Consider the following 17,768-nt stretch of genomic DNA (forward strand, 5'->3'; position numbering starts at 1 on the left):
GGAGCAAGAGAGAGAGAGAGAGAGGAAAAAAAAGCACATCCCAACAGAGCTCCCTAAAATGGGCAGGCTAGTTTTAGACCCGCAGAATTCGTTAGGGCATGAAGAAATGTGTGTAGGCGAACGGTTGATGATACTTGAAAAAAGGTGCAATTGTGGATTTATTCGCATTCGATGCACTAGAAGCGAAGTCGTGCGTTTAGGATCGTTTCGAAGGGAATTTTTCCTAATTTTATGTACCGGCAAGTTCGTTAGAAATGAATTTCTGAGAATGATTGATTTATTACTACATATAAATTATGGTTATTAATAAAATAAACGAGGAAAATAAAAACTAGATTAATAAACTACTCGTATTGTTTTTTATTAGTATATTGGGTTTATTAGACCTGGGATGATTATTTTATTCTCTCCCAACTGCTCTTGTAGTAGCGGATCGAGTAGCGCAATTGGTAAAGTATGACTCTCAATGCGGTGCAGTCTGGGTTCAAATCTTGAAAATTACTTTTCTATGGCTTTTATATGCAGTTTTTTAAAGTGCAGAGAGACAGATTTTGCCTAAAATTAAAGTTGATTTCCATCAAAGGAGGGTTATACAGAGCAAAATAGTATAAAATAGAGCAATTTAAACCTATCTAATTGTGTGTAAGTAATATCGGATTCCAAAACTCTCAAATCTCGCATCCTTTGTGTGCTGCGAAAAGGGAACATTTTATCACTTTTAAATGATGTTCCTGATGGCAAGCTGTTAGTCTGCGCCGGGCTCTCTTAAATGCACTCATAAAAAAATAAATCAACGAACAATCTGTGGCTGCAACACAGGTTTACTTGCAAGGGCGTTCCCCATTCACACTTAATAGGCGCCTTATCATGTGGAAAACTTCTCGCCACACATCTTATGCTGCTAGTGTGTCCTCAAGAGCCTCCCCTTTACGCTCTTCACGGCCTCCTACGGTAGGGATCTGATTTATGTTTCCTCTTTTTATCAGCGATCCCGGACAAAGTTTTGCACTCAGTTGGAAAATTGCTGGTTTGCCACCTTCTGTGACGAGTGATTGGAATTTGTGCTCCTTTCTGGGATGGCTTTTAGTTTGAACTATTTCTTTTCTGCATTCCGAGCCACCAACCCCAAAGGATGCCCATTTGCTTCCTAGCTTCCCCGTGATCTAACAATAGTGACACTCGATAATCCTTTTGTATGCATAAAAGGGGGAAAAGTTTTCTCTTTAACACATTCACGCACATTACGGCCTTTGGCATTTGGGTGAGAGGAAAATTGCCATTTAAATTTCGATTCTTGTTCCAACACATCGAGCATCGATTCAATCAACAACCGGAGACACAGTTTCATTTTGCAACCTACGAGTACGATTTTTCACTCCTATTTTTGGGAAGATGCTCTGTGACTTCCGTAGTTGAAGATCCGGAGATATATGGACCGCCCAACCAGCTTCATGCTTATTGATTCGCTTTTTTCGCATTATCAACTTTTTTGATACTTTCAATCATTGCTGCTTTCCATTTTTCCTCGAAGGAAGCCGCTGGCCCTTGGGCTTGAGGTGAAAATAATGGAAAAAAGCGTTTGATAAGAACCACAAGTGAATTGAAGGTACAGGACTTGGCTAGAGCAAGCGAGATCGATACGAAAGAGACAAAGCGAACGGATGGAAGAAGGATTTTCTACCATTTTTGTTTTCCTTTTTGTGGAGCTCGGTGGAGCTCGGTGGAAGTTGAAGCACGAAAATTTCTATTTGCATTTCTGCTTGAAGCAAGGTTCCGATCCATCGTCGTCAGTTAGTCGATAAAGTAGGGGGACGGGAACGGTTTTTGCATGAAAGTTTCTAGAGCGCCGTGTTCTTGTACACCTTCGGCTTCATCTGTCAGCAAATCAGCTCCCTAAATCTATGAAGACATTCTGTTTACATCGATCCAGACCCTGGGTGAGACGATCTGTACATGTGAACCAATGATCCAGCCCGGTGAAGCTGTTCGTGCATGTCTTCAGCACAACAGCAGCTTTCTTATCACGATTTCGGCGGGTCGATAGCTTATCACACCTTCGGGAGCCGAGACCTTTCAGTATTCGCTTTTGATGATTGCAGTGTGCGAGAGATTGAGTCACGTTGTCTTTGCCCGCCTTTGTCAGGATTGCCTTTATCCTTGAAGGGAAGCAGACGCATCCGAGAGGAAGTAGAAAGCTAAGAAGAGCAGCAATCTTCGACAATGATTTGCATAGAGCGTTTCCCGGAAGCTTTCCCGGGTGTTGGGTTGGGTGTCGTGGTCGTGTACCGAGCGAACAAGTGTCGCACAAGTTTAAATTCAATCTGTCGCTTTACGTCTAGACCGATGACGCTACTCTCCCGTGTTGTACCATGGCGGACTCGGTACCATGAGCCAGCCCGGAAATAGTTCATTTGTGGCGTCATCACGTGCACCAAGCATCCTTGCATACGTCCCGGGGTAATGGTGATTGACCGACTGGGTTGGTTGGGTTTAATTGAATTTTCACCCTCAAAGGACTCAACTCTCGGTACCCGAGCAATGTGTCCCGACAATAATAAGAGTGTGTTCCCTCGGTGGGGGAGAACAAAAAGTTCCAACATTCCATCCATTTTTTTTGTGTGTGTGTGTTGCGTCAATGGACGTCTAACGACTCTGTTCAGGAGGCAGAGCTGTCTTATTGGGGAGGAAGGATAGCAAATGACAAAGAATTGTCATTGAAGGCAAGCACTTCCGGACAACCATTTCTAGACAACTTTCCACCCCCTCCCGCTCCTCTCCGATCCGACCCGCATGCGGCATAGTTGGTCCGTTACGGGGTGGTACAGTTTCTTGCCAGGATGGTACCGTAAATTGAACAGGATAGTTTTCTTTGTACAACGTTCCGGGTGCATTTGCTCGGAAGCTCTCTTCTTGTGATAGCATCCATTTGACAAGATTGGCTAGTTTCTAGACGATGGGCAAAGTTCGGTGCAGCAAAATACCTGACAAAAGTTTTCCGCTGCCATTTCTACTATCGGTGGATGCACAGCAACTTCCTTTACCTGGATACTTTCAGAAGTATCTCAATACCAACCAGCTTAGTTTCGATGGTCCTGGTTTGTAAACCATTCCCGAAACTACTCGGCACAACAATAGCAACACACTCGGCATACCGGTGTACTGCGCGATGTTCTCGAGCGCTGGGCTCGTAGATCATTCCCAAAATTCCCGTCCCTTCTAGCAAAGCCCTTGTTTGTTGAGGTAATAAAATGGCAATCTCCGTCGCTGGAAGTGGCTGTTCCTCGCCTGCTACTGACGTTTTATTGTACGTCGATCGTCGATCTTGTTGTCGAGGGGGTTTGTCTTTCCCGGTTGCCTTCGATGCCTCCGGCCATTTGTCCTAATCAATGAGGGCCATCTTCTATCCCCAATCGTGCCGAATGAGCTTGAATGGTGGCCGGTACGGTGCCTATTCGTTTTCATTAAATTGCTGCAATAAATTAAGATATCCGTATGGATAGGATTTACGCGTCGCCCAGGAGTAGCCGGATTTTAGGGCTTTCTTGTGCGGATGACTTTGCGGGAACCAGACCTCAGATATAGATGCGGACTGTGTGGCGATGATGCATGAGCTCCAGCAGCAGCGCTTCACTTCTGTGCCCGTTCGTAACGAGCTAATCGAGTCTAGTGTGCTACTGTGGCTCTGTGGCTTCAGGGTCGGGTTAGTAAAGATTGGTAACGGTTTGTTGTTGCTAATCGCGGTAAACATTGGGCAAAGCAGGGCCTTTAATGAGGTGGAAGGTGACTGTTTGTTTTTGTGGCCTTGAACACGGTTTTCACTGCGGCACACTGTTTCCTTACGCATTTCCGGTCAAGTGCATTCCGATTGCATTCGTCAATGCTGCAACGTTACGGTGCGGTGAGCAAACGGACACTCATTTTAATGCATTATTACGTTCACCGTCGGCAGTTTAGTAATAAGAGCCAAACATCATCATCACATTTGCTAGTGCAACGCATACGGATGGAGTTGTTGTTTTCGGACTTGGCTGAAAGTTGCACTAGTAATGTATGCAATATGCACTGGTTCATCATGTCTGCTTTATAAGCTGTTAAACGTCAAATGACGCCTCACTAGCTCCTGTCAAAACGGCTAGTGGTGAGAAACTACCAAACAATCAACATTTCGAGTTCGAATTATCTATTTTCGATTTAGAAAGTAGTTACTACAAAGGTTCATAACTTTCGCCGCTAGAGTACAAACTCGGGTTTACGCTAATCGAGCGCCATTCCATATTTAACTCAAACATTAGCCATCGAAGTGTTAATATCAAATTTAAAGTGTGTGAAGATAAACGGTCAACTTTCATCGTGCGCTTCAAACCCCAAAGCAAGATTCCCAAGTGGCAGCACAGTGACAAATATTCGAAAAATCCTCCGAAATTCCCAGCCGATATCGAGTGAAACTGATCGACACTTTCACCGGGCTTCCCTTGTGCTGTTGTATCATGCAGTTAACGAAATGAAGAATGCCTCTACAGCAATAACATGGAAGAAGAATGGTTGAAGTGTGTATGCCGTAGCTTGATACGCACGGCGTACATACCAGAGACGCGACGGACATCAGCGGACCGAAACCGAACCGGTCATGGACGTGTATGGACCGCGCTGGTAGACTTTACGGAGGGGGGTAACCTTTTTTTTGCCACCGCTTTTCTTGGCTTCCTCGAGTTCATATTTCGATCACTTACGGACAGAGCTTGTTGGACGAAGCTTGGCAGCCACTTTGGAGTTCATTGTCAAGAGCACGCGTGCTGATGCGAGCGTGTCCGATGATCCGGTCATCGAATGCCCAAGTGACAGAGAAAGAGAGCTTATATGCGTGTGGATCTGTTCGAACGCATTCACCTCGGTCCATCTTCAACTTGCCGCAGTAGGTTAATGGTGTCCGTTGGTTCGTTGTTGCTCCACCGTGAAGTTTCACTATCAATTTGTGTGTTTCGAAAGCTACGCGCGTCAGCGTGCAGTGCGCTCTTGTTTGCTCGTGTGAAGTCTCCCCCGGGATGCACTGACGTTTGCATATCACTTGTCGCCGTCATTAGTGACAGCGGTACGATTGAGTTAGACATCGTACTGTTCCAATACGTAGCGTCGGTGGTTTTAGGCGATGTGTGTTAACGGTAGAGAATGATCTGAAACTATTCAGGACAGTTTTGGTAGCCCCAAATAGTTCCAGACGGATTCTGGACGGTTCCAAACAGTCCCGGATAGTTTCAGACAGCTCCAGACAGACAGAAACCCCCCGGAACTGTTTCTTCGAACTATCCCGCACAGTTCCGGATTCTTCCAGAGCCGTCCAAATCTATCCGGGACTTTCCTATTTCTGAACAGTTGCAGACAGTACTGTTGGCTCCGGTAAGGAAATAAGCGAAAAGTCACGTTGATTTTCCTCTTTTTTCTATGGCGCATAAGCATCAGCAGAGGTGCGTTAACAAATCGAGACAAATTGTCGCAACGAGACCGTTTTTCCCATCGACCAATCTGAAATTTGACAATCGAACGGTGAGTGTGTTGAAAGCGCTTTCTCTTCTGCCCTAAAAGTCACGCCCAACAACGGAGAAAAGGGAGCCTTCCGTTTTGAACGCCGCCGACACATCGCGTGGAGCTTGTCACATTGACATTTTAATGAATCTTGTCGTTGATCCTGTGTGAATCATACGCTGCAAACGATAGGTCCTACAGTGCAGCCGGCACACATTCTACTGACGAATTCTTTGCTGCTCCTGAATTTGATTATACTTGACGCGCTTCGCTGAAGTTAGGATCGCGCCCCGACACGTGCCATACAGCAGGAGCTTTATTTTTAAAACGCATTCTTTGTTCCGCGCATCTTCTGAATGGTGTGTAATTGAGTTTGGCTGTCAATCTCAATTCAATGCTAACCGTGCATCAGAGACCCAACGTATTCCACCGACGCACGGCACGTCTAGCAATTCTAGCTTGGAAGAAAACCGGTATCGAGTTAGACAAGAGTGAAGTGAAAACTAAGCAGGATACTCGGTGTTGGGTCTGCCAGGAAGACTTCCGGAAGCTCTTCGACCGGTAGGTTGCGCCAATCTTTGACGTTTCGGTTTTTCGCGATGGTTTGGGATGCCTGTGAAGAGTCCTTGGAGAGTTTTGCTGTTTGGAATCCGCTTGCGAAACCGTTTGTGCATTGCACACGCTCTCACATCCATTTTGCAGTGCACTTCCTACGCTACCGGCTAGTGTATCCGGACGGTAGCATGCTATGAACCGATCGGTAGTGCATTGGGTACACAATCGTGCCCAGAGTAGTCGGCCCCATAAGTGGCATTTCAACGGAAATAGTTTATTTATTTTCCTGCTCCAACGGTCGTGTGTGTGTGTGTGTCCTGATACAATTCTATAACATAAGCATGCTTTCGTCGTTCGCTCGTTGCACAGGGCATATTAATGTGACCGTCTCGTTGGCTACGGATCGACATTTTGGGGCCAGAGCCTGTGGATACAATTGCATTGTAGATAGTGGAGCGACGGGATGGGCAAATATGGGGACGATGTGCAGCTGAATGGATGTTGTGTGCGTCCGGAATACGATACGTGAGTGTCTGAAGCTGAAGCACCCACACGAATACATCAGAAGGTAATGTATAATTGATAGACTGTTTGAATTGCTGGTCGTACGTTCTGGCCGTTTTAGAGAAGCCGAGCAACGAGTAAGTAGCGCCAACGTAATATGTTTGAAATTTTTCCCCGGCAATAATAGTGATGCTGTCCAATATGGCTTCCATGACACTTGATGTCATGAAAGGTCGTAACAGAATTTAAGGTATTTTTTTTTTCAAACCTAAATTTTGCTTACGCAGAGCTCATCGTCGGCAACACTGGAGCAGTTGTATCTGCATATCTGTCCGGCTTGTATGCTAAATCGACCCCGTTCCGGACACTCAAACACACTTAACGCACCACAAGGCCACCATACTAATTGGTGTCCACTTTGCTGCCGAAAATCCCAACCCACAGTAACGCTCCGACTCGTCCTCGTCTTCTCGCTCTGCTTATCAGTACTTTCACCCCGAAATTCACTCACCAAAGAAACAAAAAATAGAGCCGTGGGGTCAGTCTTTTGATTTTCGACACATCCCATTCTGTGTCCGGGACGCTCTAAAACACTCGATGAATAATGCCCGACGAACGATAAAGTTGGTGTAAGAAAGCGATAGAAAAACCGCTACATCATCCCTTCCGGACGTCGGAAACCTTCCCGCGGGGAATCCTTTCCCTCCACCATCGCCAAACCCGTTGGTCGCCGTCCTTCCGTCGTACGCGTGCTTTGCGTATTGCGGACGTTCAGGCGCACACGGGGCTGTCTTATAAACTAATTTGCATGTGATTATCATTCGGGCAACTGTGTGCGCGCGCGTGGTTTGTTGGTTCACGGCAACAGCCAAAAAATAAAAAGCTCACGTCCGAAAGCGACAACGGAAATGCAAAATAGCGAGGGAACCTCGGACTCACAACGACGAAAGAAACGCACACAAACCCACACTGTGGATTTCGTGTGAAAGTTTACCCTTGGAAGAAATGGGGGAAAAGGAGTGCAATCGGGTGGAATGGGCGGTGTGTGCAAATGTTTCGTACGTTACCGGCCTTTTTATTTTTGGGAGTTTAGATGTCTACTGGACCCAGCGGGAGGGGGTCTCTCTGGGTGGGTGGACTGCGGTGCTACAATGTTAGTCTTTTTGCGGTTTTGTTTGAAGGTGAAGATGGTGAAGAATCTCTGCCTGCGGCATCCATTCATGACCATTCGCGAGATGGCAGAAAGTTTCGCCATCTTCTTGCAAAAAAAAAAAAAAACGGGCAGAAGGCTGTATTACAAGAACGGTAGTATTTTTTTGGTCTGTGTTATGATAATGGTACGCGGCACCGAGGTTTGGCTCAGCCCTTTTTATTTCTCGTATGCGCACGTGTATAAAAATTCACCAGAGTCTTTAGTACCATTATTGTTTCATCATAATTTTACTTTAAATTTGTGTACCAAAAAATGGACGCTTAACGAGGACAGAGTTTAGGCGGTTGTTCGAACAAGGGTGCTTAAAGTGTGGATCAAGCACAGCGCTTGGAATTTCAAAGTGAAGAATGAAATGAAAATGAAACATCTTTCTGTGGAGTGTAGTATGATGATGCTTGGCGTTGGAAAAGCGTTTATTTTTAGCTCTGGTTATCTTTTGCCAGGTGCAGACAACCTTCGAAATCACAAGGCGGTCGAAATCACACTCGTCGGAAGCCGACGTGTTTAATGCCACCTTCGGCATCACCAAAAAAAAAAAAGCTAGCAAGCAATAAAATCTTCCACAGAAAACATTCTTGGCTTCATCTTACTGCTCTCCCCATTCCTGCTTCTGCTGTTTTGCATATTTCAAGGGGCTAGCTTGCGTTGGTTGATCCATTTGAATAATGCAGCGTCCACGTTTCGGCAGCTTGGCAAAAGCACATCGAGCAGGATTTTGGAGGATGTATTTTGATAAGGGAAAATTAAATTACTGCCCCTGAAAAAATAAGACTGCGCGCGTAGATGGACATGTAAGTGCAATAAATATTTCATCTCTGGTGAGTTAATTTTGCGGCAACTTCTTCGGCAGCGAATTCAATTTCAAAGACATTGAAAATATCCCGGTAATGGGAAGGAAGTTCCGTAAAAAAGGGACAACGATACGACGAAAAAATATTTAAATTATTTTTAAATCAAAATCATCATTATTTCGACATTATGCTTCCCAAAAAATGATTTCCAGAAGAGGACGGTATTAAAATGACATTTCCCCTGTCGATCAATTAAGAGTTTGCAGAAGTTATTTATCGACCCGGAAGCACATCGTTTGCTTTTTGATGATCGAGAAAAGCGAAGATGGATTTCCAATATCCAAAACCCCCCTAATGCCCTGCCTGGTTCGAGTTGTACTTCTTTATTCCTGTTTTTGTCTTCAAGAATCGAACCCGGAAAACGCCTTGAAGCGTAATGCGTTAACCATTTTATCATTAGATCACATCGGTGTGTTGCCGTGTCGGCTCACCTTTTCAACTTTTTGGCAAGGGATTTCTTTTTTCGGAGCCGCGTTTTTTTTTGTACCTTCGTTAAATTTGCGTCCAAAAAATCATCTGATTTCTGGCCAGGAACTTTCGAGTTCGGTTCCGCTAGTGACAGTGGGACGGTGGGCTGTCGCTTTCCGTTTTAGAAATTTTCTTCTAATTTAAATAATTTGCCAACGAATTTGTGCACCGAAGAAATAAAGAAGCATTAAGAAACTTCAAGGGCACACACCCACACACGCAGGCACACCAACAATTGCTCCCTGTAGTGTGTTTAGATGAAAAGAAAGGAAAGAAAAGTCTGTCCCCCGAGCTCTGGTCACGGGGTCGTGGATGAGAATTTTTCAACTTGACCGTCACGCACCGTTTTCGAATGGTGAACTTTACCGGTTTTTGCAACCAACAACCAAAAACCGAACCCCACCCCGACCGAAAAAAAAAAAAATAAAATAAAGGCGAACTTGACCAAATGGTTTCGTGAGCTTTATAAATTTACATCAGTCTTCTACGCCCGGCCTTTTGGGGGTGTTTCTTTTTGTTTTATTTTTGCAACACAAATTCACTCCCTTTTGCTTCCGAACACCAGAAAACGGTTCGTTTTTCCTACGTTCTGGACGGTGCAACGGTGGAAAGCAAATATTAAGGGGCCGTTGTTCTGGTTTATCTCTAATTCAATAAACAGTGTACCATCGTGGGATTTTTTTTTTTTTTGGGGCGCAAAAGAACAAAAAAGCTATCCCTTTTGGAGCGGAAGAATGGAAAATCCTACACGAAATAAAGGATAAACTGGAAACTGGCTATCATATTGTAGTAAAAATGTGGTTAAGCGAAAGATAAAAAGGAACGTGTTGAAGATAAATCGAGCTTATTACATCGGTAAGGTTTTGTGGGGTTGTAGAACTATTTTTATACAGTGTTGGTTGTTTGTTTATTGCTTTTAGGAAGGAAGTTTTGAGGGCGTGATTGATATATGTTTTTGTTTTATTTCAGTTAAATTTTTCGTCAAATTAGACCAAATGCGAAGGGTATGTTTATCGGATAGGATAGAATTGGAACGAAGAATTTTATGTATTACAAATCATGATGGAGTGCGACAGCGGCGCTTCACATGGCAAGACCGGGGTTCAAATCTCATCCGAATCGCTGCCCATTAGTGAGGGCTGACTTTCCAACTACGAGCTATCAGAGAGTCTAGTAAGCCACTTGATGGCCGCTGTGACCTAGTAAGTCGTTAAGGCAAGAATTATATATAGGTGACCTTCTAGACATTCTTGAAAATTTTGCTATGAAAAATGTGGATATAAGGATCGTCTATAGTTCCTAAAAGTAGTTTGATGTAAATGAAGTCTCGAGGTTTAAGAATTAGTCGGGAAGCGAACTTACTAAGGAACAATACTGTCAACGAGTCAGTTTAAATTCTAATGCTTAGAGTTATGTTGGCGCGATTGATAGTGTTGTTATAATAAAAATCAAGCGTCAATTACTGGTAGAGTATAACACCTTGCGTTGAGAAAAAATAGACTAATAGAAAAAATAGTTATAATAGATGGAAGAAGAAATAGTGAGTCATCAGAGGCAATTTATTTATTTATTTGGCTTTGTTTTTGGTAATTTTATATTTAACTGTTCAAACTTAACTTTTCAAACGTCAAACGCTTCAAACATCAAACTTCCAATAAAGAAAAACCCATAAAAGATGATATTTATCGTCCGTAAATAGATCCTTCTGACCAAATAAAACTGTCATCTTCACTGTGAATTGATGTAAAATGTCCCATTCTAATCTGTAGCTGGACTATCAAGCTTTTCAATTGGCTGACGTTGATCGTTTAGCTCTTTTTTTTGTTGTTGTCCAAAATAAAAAACCATCCCTTGCGATAAGCATCACAAGAGTATTGAATAGATTCTACCATTTTTCTCTTTTCTGAGAGCGATTAACATCTTCAGTTGACCATTTGATTGTTCACCGTTTCAATTCACCCCCACAAACACACACACAAGCACACTTGAAAGTGTCCTGCCCTTCCCATCCCGAGTTTCCAACGTCAGATTTGAAAAAAAGGATAACCAAACGCACCCAAGGGAGGCAACGGTTGTTCACGTTAGAGGGTGTGGGCAGCAGAATGCTCGAGATACGATCTTCGATAAAAATGTGTCATCCGTCGTACCGGTATCGGTACCCCAAACACCAGCACACCCGGAGGCACGGTTTTGTCAACCGGCGCGCACGGAATGCTTTGAGGTTAGGGATTCGACCGATCTTGCAAATCTGCTTTCTTCGGCTCCGGGGACATAGGACGATGATGATGGTTTTCGCACGTTCTTTCACGTTGGACCTCGAGCCAGCTTCATTGTCACCGTTTCCGGATCTCGCGTTCTTCGGCACCAGTTACTGTAAGGCGATTTGAAATCAATACAGCGAGACAGAGACAGATAAAACGAGGAACATAGAAATGGAGTAACAAAAAAATGGCGTTGTGACGCCCTTTGGCTGAAGTGACGCCACCATTCTGGGGATGTTAGTCAGCAATCAATTGCTAAAAAATGGCCTTTTTCTATTAGTGCAGGCCCACCGTTACCGCCCAAGTGTGTGTGTGTGGACCGGCTATCGGTTGAAGTGCCTTTTTCCGGTGTGGAATAGAACAGTGCCTCCGGATGCTGTTGGCAGTTGTGACCGAAAATAGGCCATTTGTTATTATTTTTTTCTTCCCGGCAATTCTCTACCAAGCTCTACAGTTTATATTATTCTCGCATCATTCGTAACAGTTCTCGTGTCAGGATTTTCCGTTTTTGTAGCGGTAACCATTATGTGTTTGTGTGTGTTTTAGGCACCGTTAGCCGAGAAGAACGTCGTGCAAGACAAAGAACCAAAGGGAACAAAGATGTCCGGTCTTGGTAGAATCAATTGTTTGCGTTTTTATTGGTTGTTTCACTAGTTTTCTATGCCTCTTGATTGTAAGGGACGATTAGACTTTTAAGGTTACTTTGGAGTTGTTTGTCGGCTTCTTGGACGACCAACTTCCGCAACCAAAAAAGCAACCCATGGCAGCCATGGAGCTGAGGGACTTTCGTATCCCACAAGATCAGTAAACTACCTACTTCCCGTTTCCAAACTTACGTCCACGGATGTCCATTGGGGAGGCGTACCATTTACAGTGCCCACTTCTTGATGAGAACTCGATAGACACTACATACACGAGTATATTTAGCACTTCACAGCACATGCTCAAGACTGTGTTTATACTCCTAAGAAAACTATTCGAGAGGTGAGCTTCAAGCACATCTTGACGGGAAGCAAAACACATGACGAGATAGAGGCAGAAAAAAAAAATTGAAGCAGAAGAGGTAGTGTGGTTTAATCAATCATTTCATCCCCTAGACCTATCAGGAAACTTTCACAACTTGCACAAACCAGATTGAAGATGCGAAATGCGCCACTTGAGCACGGCCGCCCATTAGATGACGGCTAGAGAGATGATCATGATCAACGCAACGCAGGATCTTTGTGACGTTAATCACGCATAGAAAGGCGTAATTTCTGGCGCACACGACGGCATACTAGTGGCTTTTGATGACTGTAATTTTCGGTTGGCTAAACTCACCCCAAAGATCTGCCCACCGTAAACGATCACATCCAGGTGTGATTTCACTTTATTGCAGTGAATGCAGCTTTTCCGGTTGATTACTGCATCCGACTGTAACGGCAACAAGCTAGACTTATAGCCGGATCTACCACACTTGCTGTACGTTCGAAGATGACGATGACCTGAACCGGTTTTCTTAGTGGTGAACGCTTCCCGCCATCTCCGTGTTGAGTAATCGCGCGAGATGGTCAGTCGTTTGCGAGAGCTCGAACGGAACGGTCACGATCAAAGTGTGTGTTGGAGGTTTCCATAGTGACAACCAACTGTCAACTGGAAGTAAAAGTTTGCGAAGTGCCGAAATCGGCGAACATTGTTTAATGGTGCGTTCCGTCCTTAGCATGTAAGATTGTGACCTAGATAGGTGGGTTTTGGTATGAAGCTAATATAGCACCAGGTCGTGCGTCACAGACAAACTTAAAGCTAATCATTCTACCCCTGTTTTCTTGTATCGTTTCAGTTTCTCCTATGCTTCACTGTGTTCCTATGTGAGAGGTGTGAAAAGTGAAAACGTTGCACATTATTCGGGTGTGTTGCGGGAATCGGAATCTACGGCGAAGAATTCCTATGCAAATCATATCCACAACAGTGTAAACGCTTCATTGTTGAAAAAGAGAGAAAGAAGGAGAGAGTGTTTTCCGTGCAAAACAGTTTGTAGAAATTTGTTGACCTAATGGCGATTGTGGTTTGTGTGTTTTTTTGCAGGCTATAGAATTGTTGAATTAAAAATCAAAACAGCGGTGCGTCCTCGAATAACTCGAGAAATCAGGCAAGCCGTATCAAGCGTTAAATGACCGGCATTAAGTGTGCGTGTGTATGAGTTCGAAGAGAACGTTAGTGAGTGTCCTGTCAAGCCAGTAAATGTCAAAAGTGAAGGTTAAGTGAATGCGACAAGAAAGTGTTGTGAGTGCATCATCAGCACCAGCTAGGTTGATATAATCAGTATCTAATACCGCGCATACTACCCTGTGACAGAAGTGTTACTTAGGGTGGTCGGTGTTTTCCACTCAAAAAAGGTGACAGAATTTACGCATCAAAACGTATTTTAACAACGGTGACAGCGAAGTTCCTGAATCCAACAACAACCTGGTTTTCATCAGCAAGTTCCAGTCTAACGCCACCACAAAAAACAGCGTCACATCCAAAATGAATGGTTTCCGAGTGCTAAATTTTGCCCTGTTCGCGTTCTGCTTTCTCTGTGAGTAAACGTTTTCAATTCTATTTTCTTCCTTCCCCATCTCTGTCCTCCGGGGTGTAGGAAGATCTCCTTTCCCAAAAATTCTGGACATCAAAATGCTCCCATCTAGACGTCCCAACCATGTGACTCCATTTTGTGAAGCAAAATTCTGCCTCGCAACAACCACCAACTACTGGACCACCTGGTTCCAAATCCTGTTCCACTGCGGTAGAGTTTCCCGCAGCGTATCCCTATTGTTCCTGAAACGTCGGGACAGTTTTCCCTATGGTGATGGGTTTTTGTGTTTTCTACTGCACGGATTGCATACTTTGGTAGGGAATGCGTTGCGTGCGAAGGATTGTAATTCGGAAGAGGTGACTATTCCGCACCAGCGCTAACTCATACTGCTGCTTCCTTGATGAACTTCCTTCCTGCGAACGCTACTTCAAATGTTCTCTAGCTGCTGCTGCTTACAGCCATCCATTGCCGAGGATTCCGGTTTGCTCTAACAATGAGAGGGGGTTTTGCTTTTTCGGAACCGGGACACTACTGCTTTTCTAACCCTTAATCCTGCGACACCAAAAGCCCGCATGCGGTGCGGGCCCAAGAGCTCACTCTCGCAAGACTCCGTCAGTCAGACTAACCGTATGCTTTCCTTCTCGTTTGCCGACTGATTTTGTGTACTCACCCGACGCCGTCGCCCCATTATCCACCCACACATCCTCCCAAACGCCTGTGACACTGTGTTGGGAGTGTGTTGGGCGCACACACCACTCACACTAACTGCACTTTCGCTGCACTTTTTGCCATTCGCACCGATTTGGGCACGCTTTCCCATGCAAATGCTGTCGTCGGCTTCTCTCACGACAAACGCCATCGCCGTTACACATTGTTTTGATGTTGAGTTACGTTCGAATGCAGTGTTTGCGTGTCATTTCGCACCCGGTTTTTTTTTTATATCATCTTCATCGCTTGTGATGTGTCTGTTGTTGCGCAGCTTCAAATGATTTGCATCCTTTTTAACCGACCGTCATCATCATCTAACCGGGGGTGGAATGTGCCTTTATGCATCCTAACGGCAAACACTGCTTTTGTGTTGTTCTGCTTTCTTTCTTCGTATGCGCTTTCATCCGATGCGTCTTTTGGGGTAATGCATTTTCTTTTCAAAACATTTTGCCATTTTTTTTTCTCGCTCGCTTCATTTTCCACACGCTTACCCTCATCGGCATTGGATGTGGAATAGAATGCAGGAGATTGGCCATTTGTTTGACGGCCGGTGTGGGGGTTTGCGTTCGTGCCTAGGATGCAGTAGTGCATGTAGTCTTCGGTGCGGCGGAAAATAAAACTTTGTGACAAAAGGGATAATGCAACGCTCGAATGTCATCTCTTTGGAAATGTTGATTTACGATGAGAAATTGCTTTTCTCTTCGGAAATTGATTGGTCGTTTACACTGAAACGACCGGTGATGATATTACAGCACGGTTCAGCTTTAATGGATTAGTTTTGAATATTGAAAAATTACGAAGAAAGCAAAGCTTGTGTGTATCGCACTGTTAATTCGATTTGCGTTACAATCAAAAAAATTATTTAAAAAAAAAAGATTGATATTTTGAAGTCTTCAAACATAGAAGAAGTTTCTTGTTTAAAAAAAGCATACTGGGCCTGTATAAATATGATTGTTTTAAAGTATTTTTTATACTGCTAAAACTTGTTTAAGCTAAAGTTTAAATTCTCGGAATGTCTATCAAATGGCAGAAAACTGAAATCCAATGTATTTAGATCAAAAGAGCCTCTATCGTTCCTTTTAGTATCGTCAAAAGGGAAAGCAATTTAAAAATGTCAGAACGCATTTAAGTTCCGGTGAAACGATTGTTACATCGTTGTGATTTTGATTAGAAAATCGATGTATTATTTTTTATTTCAAATAAAAGTCTTCTTTTTTGAGGTTTTTTCTGCTACTTTTACCTTATTTCCAAGATTTTGAAATTTTCTTCTTCTTCTTGGCTCAACAATCTACTCGGGCAGGCCGGCCTTCAAATTACTTACGAGACTTATTGATATTCTTATTGGGATAGTCAGCTTTCACTATAGCAGAACGGTTCCAGATGGGGTCCGCTCCTAGACATGGAAGTAGAGAGTACTATTTGACCTTTCTATTTTCAACTGTAATTTTCATTATCTTTTTGAAAAGATACAAAGACTTATAGCTATACTAGACATACTTTCTTCAAACTGTTTTTATACATATTTTAAAATAACAAGCGATTTTTTCCCATGATTTCCCATCACGCGTTTGGGCAAAATGCAAACGACTAGTAGAAAGTGAAACAACATTCCCACATCACTCACACTAGCTACTCGAGCGTGTGTAGGTATTTTTCAAGTACAGGCCGTCGTACACAGCACACAATGTTTTGCAACGATGAACCTTACCGATGCACCCGGGGCACGCCTGCAACCATTAAAAACCTACGCAATTCCGAGTCAAGTTTCGCGGTTTGTCGGTGGTTTCCCTTCCCACCCAGCGATGATGTGGTCACCTTTGGTGCAGTGCATCAAACTGTAACCTTCGTTAGCCTATCGTGGCCAGTACGTACTTCCAGAAAAAAAAAAACACGGGAGGGGAGGGCCTAATGCAAGATTTAATTAAGACCAGACCTGACTTTGAAAACCAAGAGCAACCCGGCAAACGGTGTCATGTGATGCTACACACGCTTAGTACGCGCTAAAGATGGCGATGGCTGAATATCGCTGGAATTAGAGAGCCAATTCCAACTGATAGCTGATGGGGAAACATTAATGGCTGCCAGAGACAAACGAAATGGAAATGCTCCTATCAAATCAAACCTTCTGCAGCAGACCGTTCGATGTTTACCTCACGAAAGGGAGTTTTATCGATTTAAAGGTAATTAAAAAAGAAGCACATCAAATCATTTAGGCAGGAATCTTTGTTGTTTTATTGTCTCTTTAGGACACAAGCTTTATGGTGGCAGGCTGTACAGGGGTTATAGCGTTCAGAGAAAGGAAAATGGAATTGAATCCCTAAGCGGGATATGCTGGGAACGTAACTTTAAAAACGTGCTCTAGCTTGTACTACTGAGGCACTTTATCGAGCGTGAAGCTTCGCTTTGCAGTTCCATATTTTAGCTTCAACAATGCGCATTTGCAAACGATAGCATAGGGATGAGATTCGCAATAACCATTTGCATAGCCATTAAACGTAGATCGGCTAAACGCACACAAAAACCGGCAGGGCTAAAATAGGGGTGTTTTTGCACAATTCCTGTCGCTCGCTCTATCTGGCTACTACAATCCTTGACTCGTTACGGCATCGGCACTCAGTCCTGATTTTTTTTCTTCTTCTGTTGCCGCTACTGCTGACACGGTGTGCCTTTTATAGCTTTGCGATGTTGGCTCAATCCATAAAATAACATTTTCATTACATCGCTGGCAGGTAGGGTGCTGTTGGTCACCTCGGGACTCGCGTAAGTCTAACCTTCCCGGTGGATTGAAAATGATTCCGCCGTAGAAGGTGACCAGCGCGAAGACAAATGTTTGATTTCGTTTTCGAGAAAAAGTATAAAAGTGCATACACGTTCCAGGCCACCTCACCCAGGCCGCCAGGGTAAGGTACTTCAACTGTCCGGTTGTCCAACTGATTTTCCCATGGTTTCTATCGCGTATAAATTACCAACATTTACGATCGATTCTAGCAACCACACATTGGACCATAAAGCCTGAGGGCCGGACATGTAGCCGAGAGTTGGTAGCGGGGTTTCGAAAATCAATAAAATTAAATTTACATCCATTTGTGCGCGAGCAATAGAAGCTCGCACACACCGATGGGCACTGCTGCGTC

At 43.9% G+C, this 17,768-nt stretch overlaps 3 protein-coding genes and 1 long non-coding RNA gene across 4 annotated transcripts in view; 3 read left to right on the plus strand and 1 right to left on the minus strand.

Moving 5' to 3' along the window:
- LOC126560096 (uncharacterized) overlaps positions 1-17,768 on the plus strand; it is a 428,080-nt gene that overhangs the window by 168,090 nt on the left and 242,222 nt on the right. The window lies entirely within an intron of this gene.
- Positions 1-17,768, minus strand: part of LOC126559891 (uncharacterized) — a 224,337-nt gene that overhangs the window by 87,723 nt on the left and 118,846 nt on the right. The window lies entirely within an intron of this gene.
- The window catches only part of LOC126557130 (V-type proton ATPase 116 kDa subunit a 1-like), a 145,415-nt gene that overhangs the window by 14,150 nt on the left and 113,497 nt on the right, over positions 1-17,768 (plus strand). The gene's annotated exons all lie outside the window — the stretch shown is intronic.
- LOC126559791 (uncharacterized) overlaps positions 13,855-17,768 on the plus strand; it is a 36,744-nt gene continuing 32,830 nt past the window's right edge. The window contains exon 1 of the mRNA XM_050215964.1: positions 13,855-13,929. Coding sequence (XP_050071921.1) covers positions 13,878-13,929 — 52 coding nt within the window. The 5' untranslated portion in view covers positions 13,855-13,877. The remainder of the gene's footprint in view (positions 13,930-17,768) is intronic.

This window comes from Anopheles maculipalpis, chromosome 2RL (assembly GCF_943734695.1).
Source record: "Anopheles maculipalpis chromosome 2RL, idAnoMacuDA_375_x, whole genome shotgun sequence".
Lineage (NCBI taxonomy): Eukaryota > Metazoa > Arthropoda > Insecta > Diptera > Culicidae > Anopheles > Anopheles maculipalpis.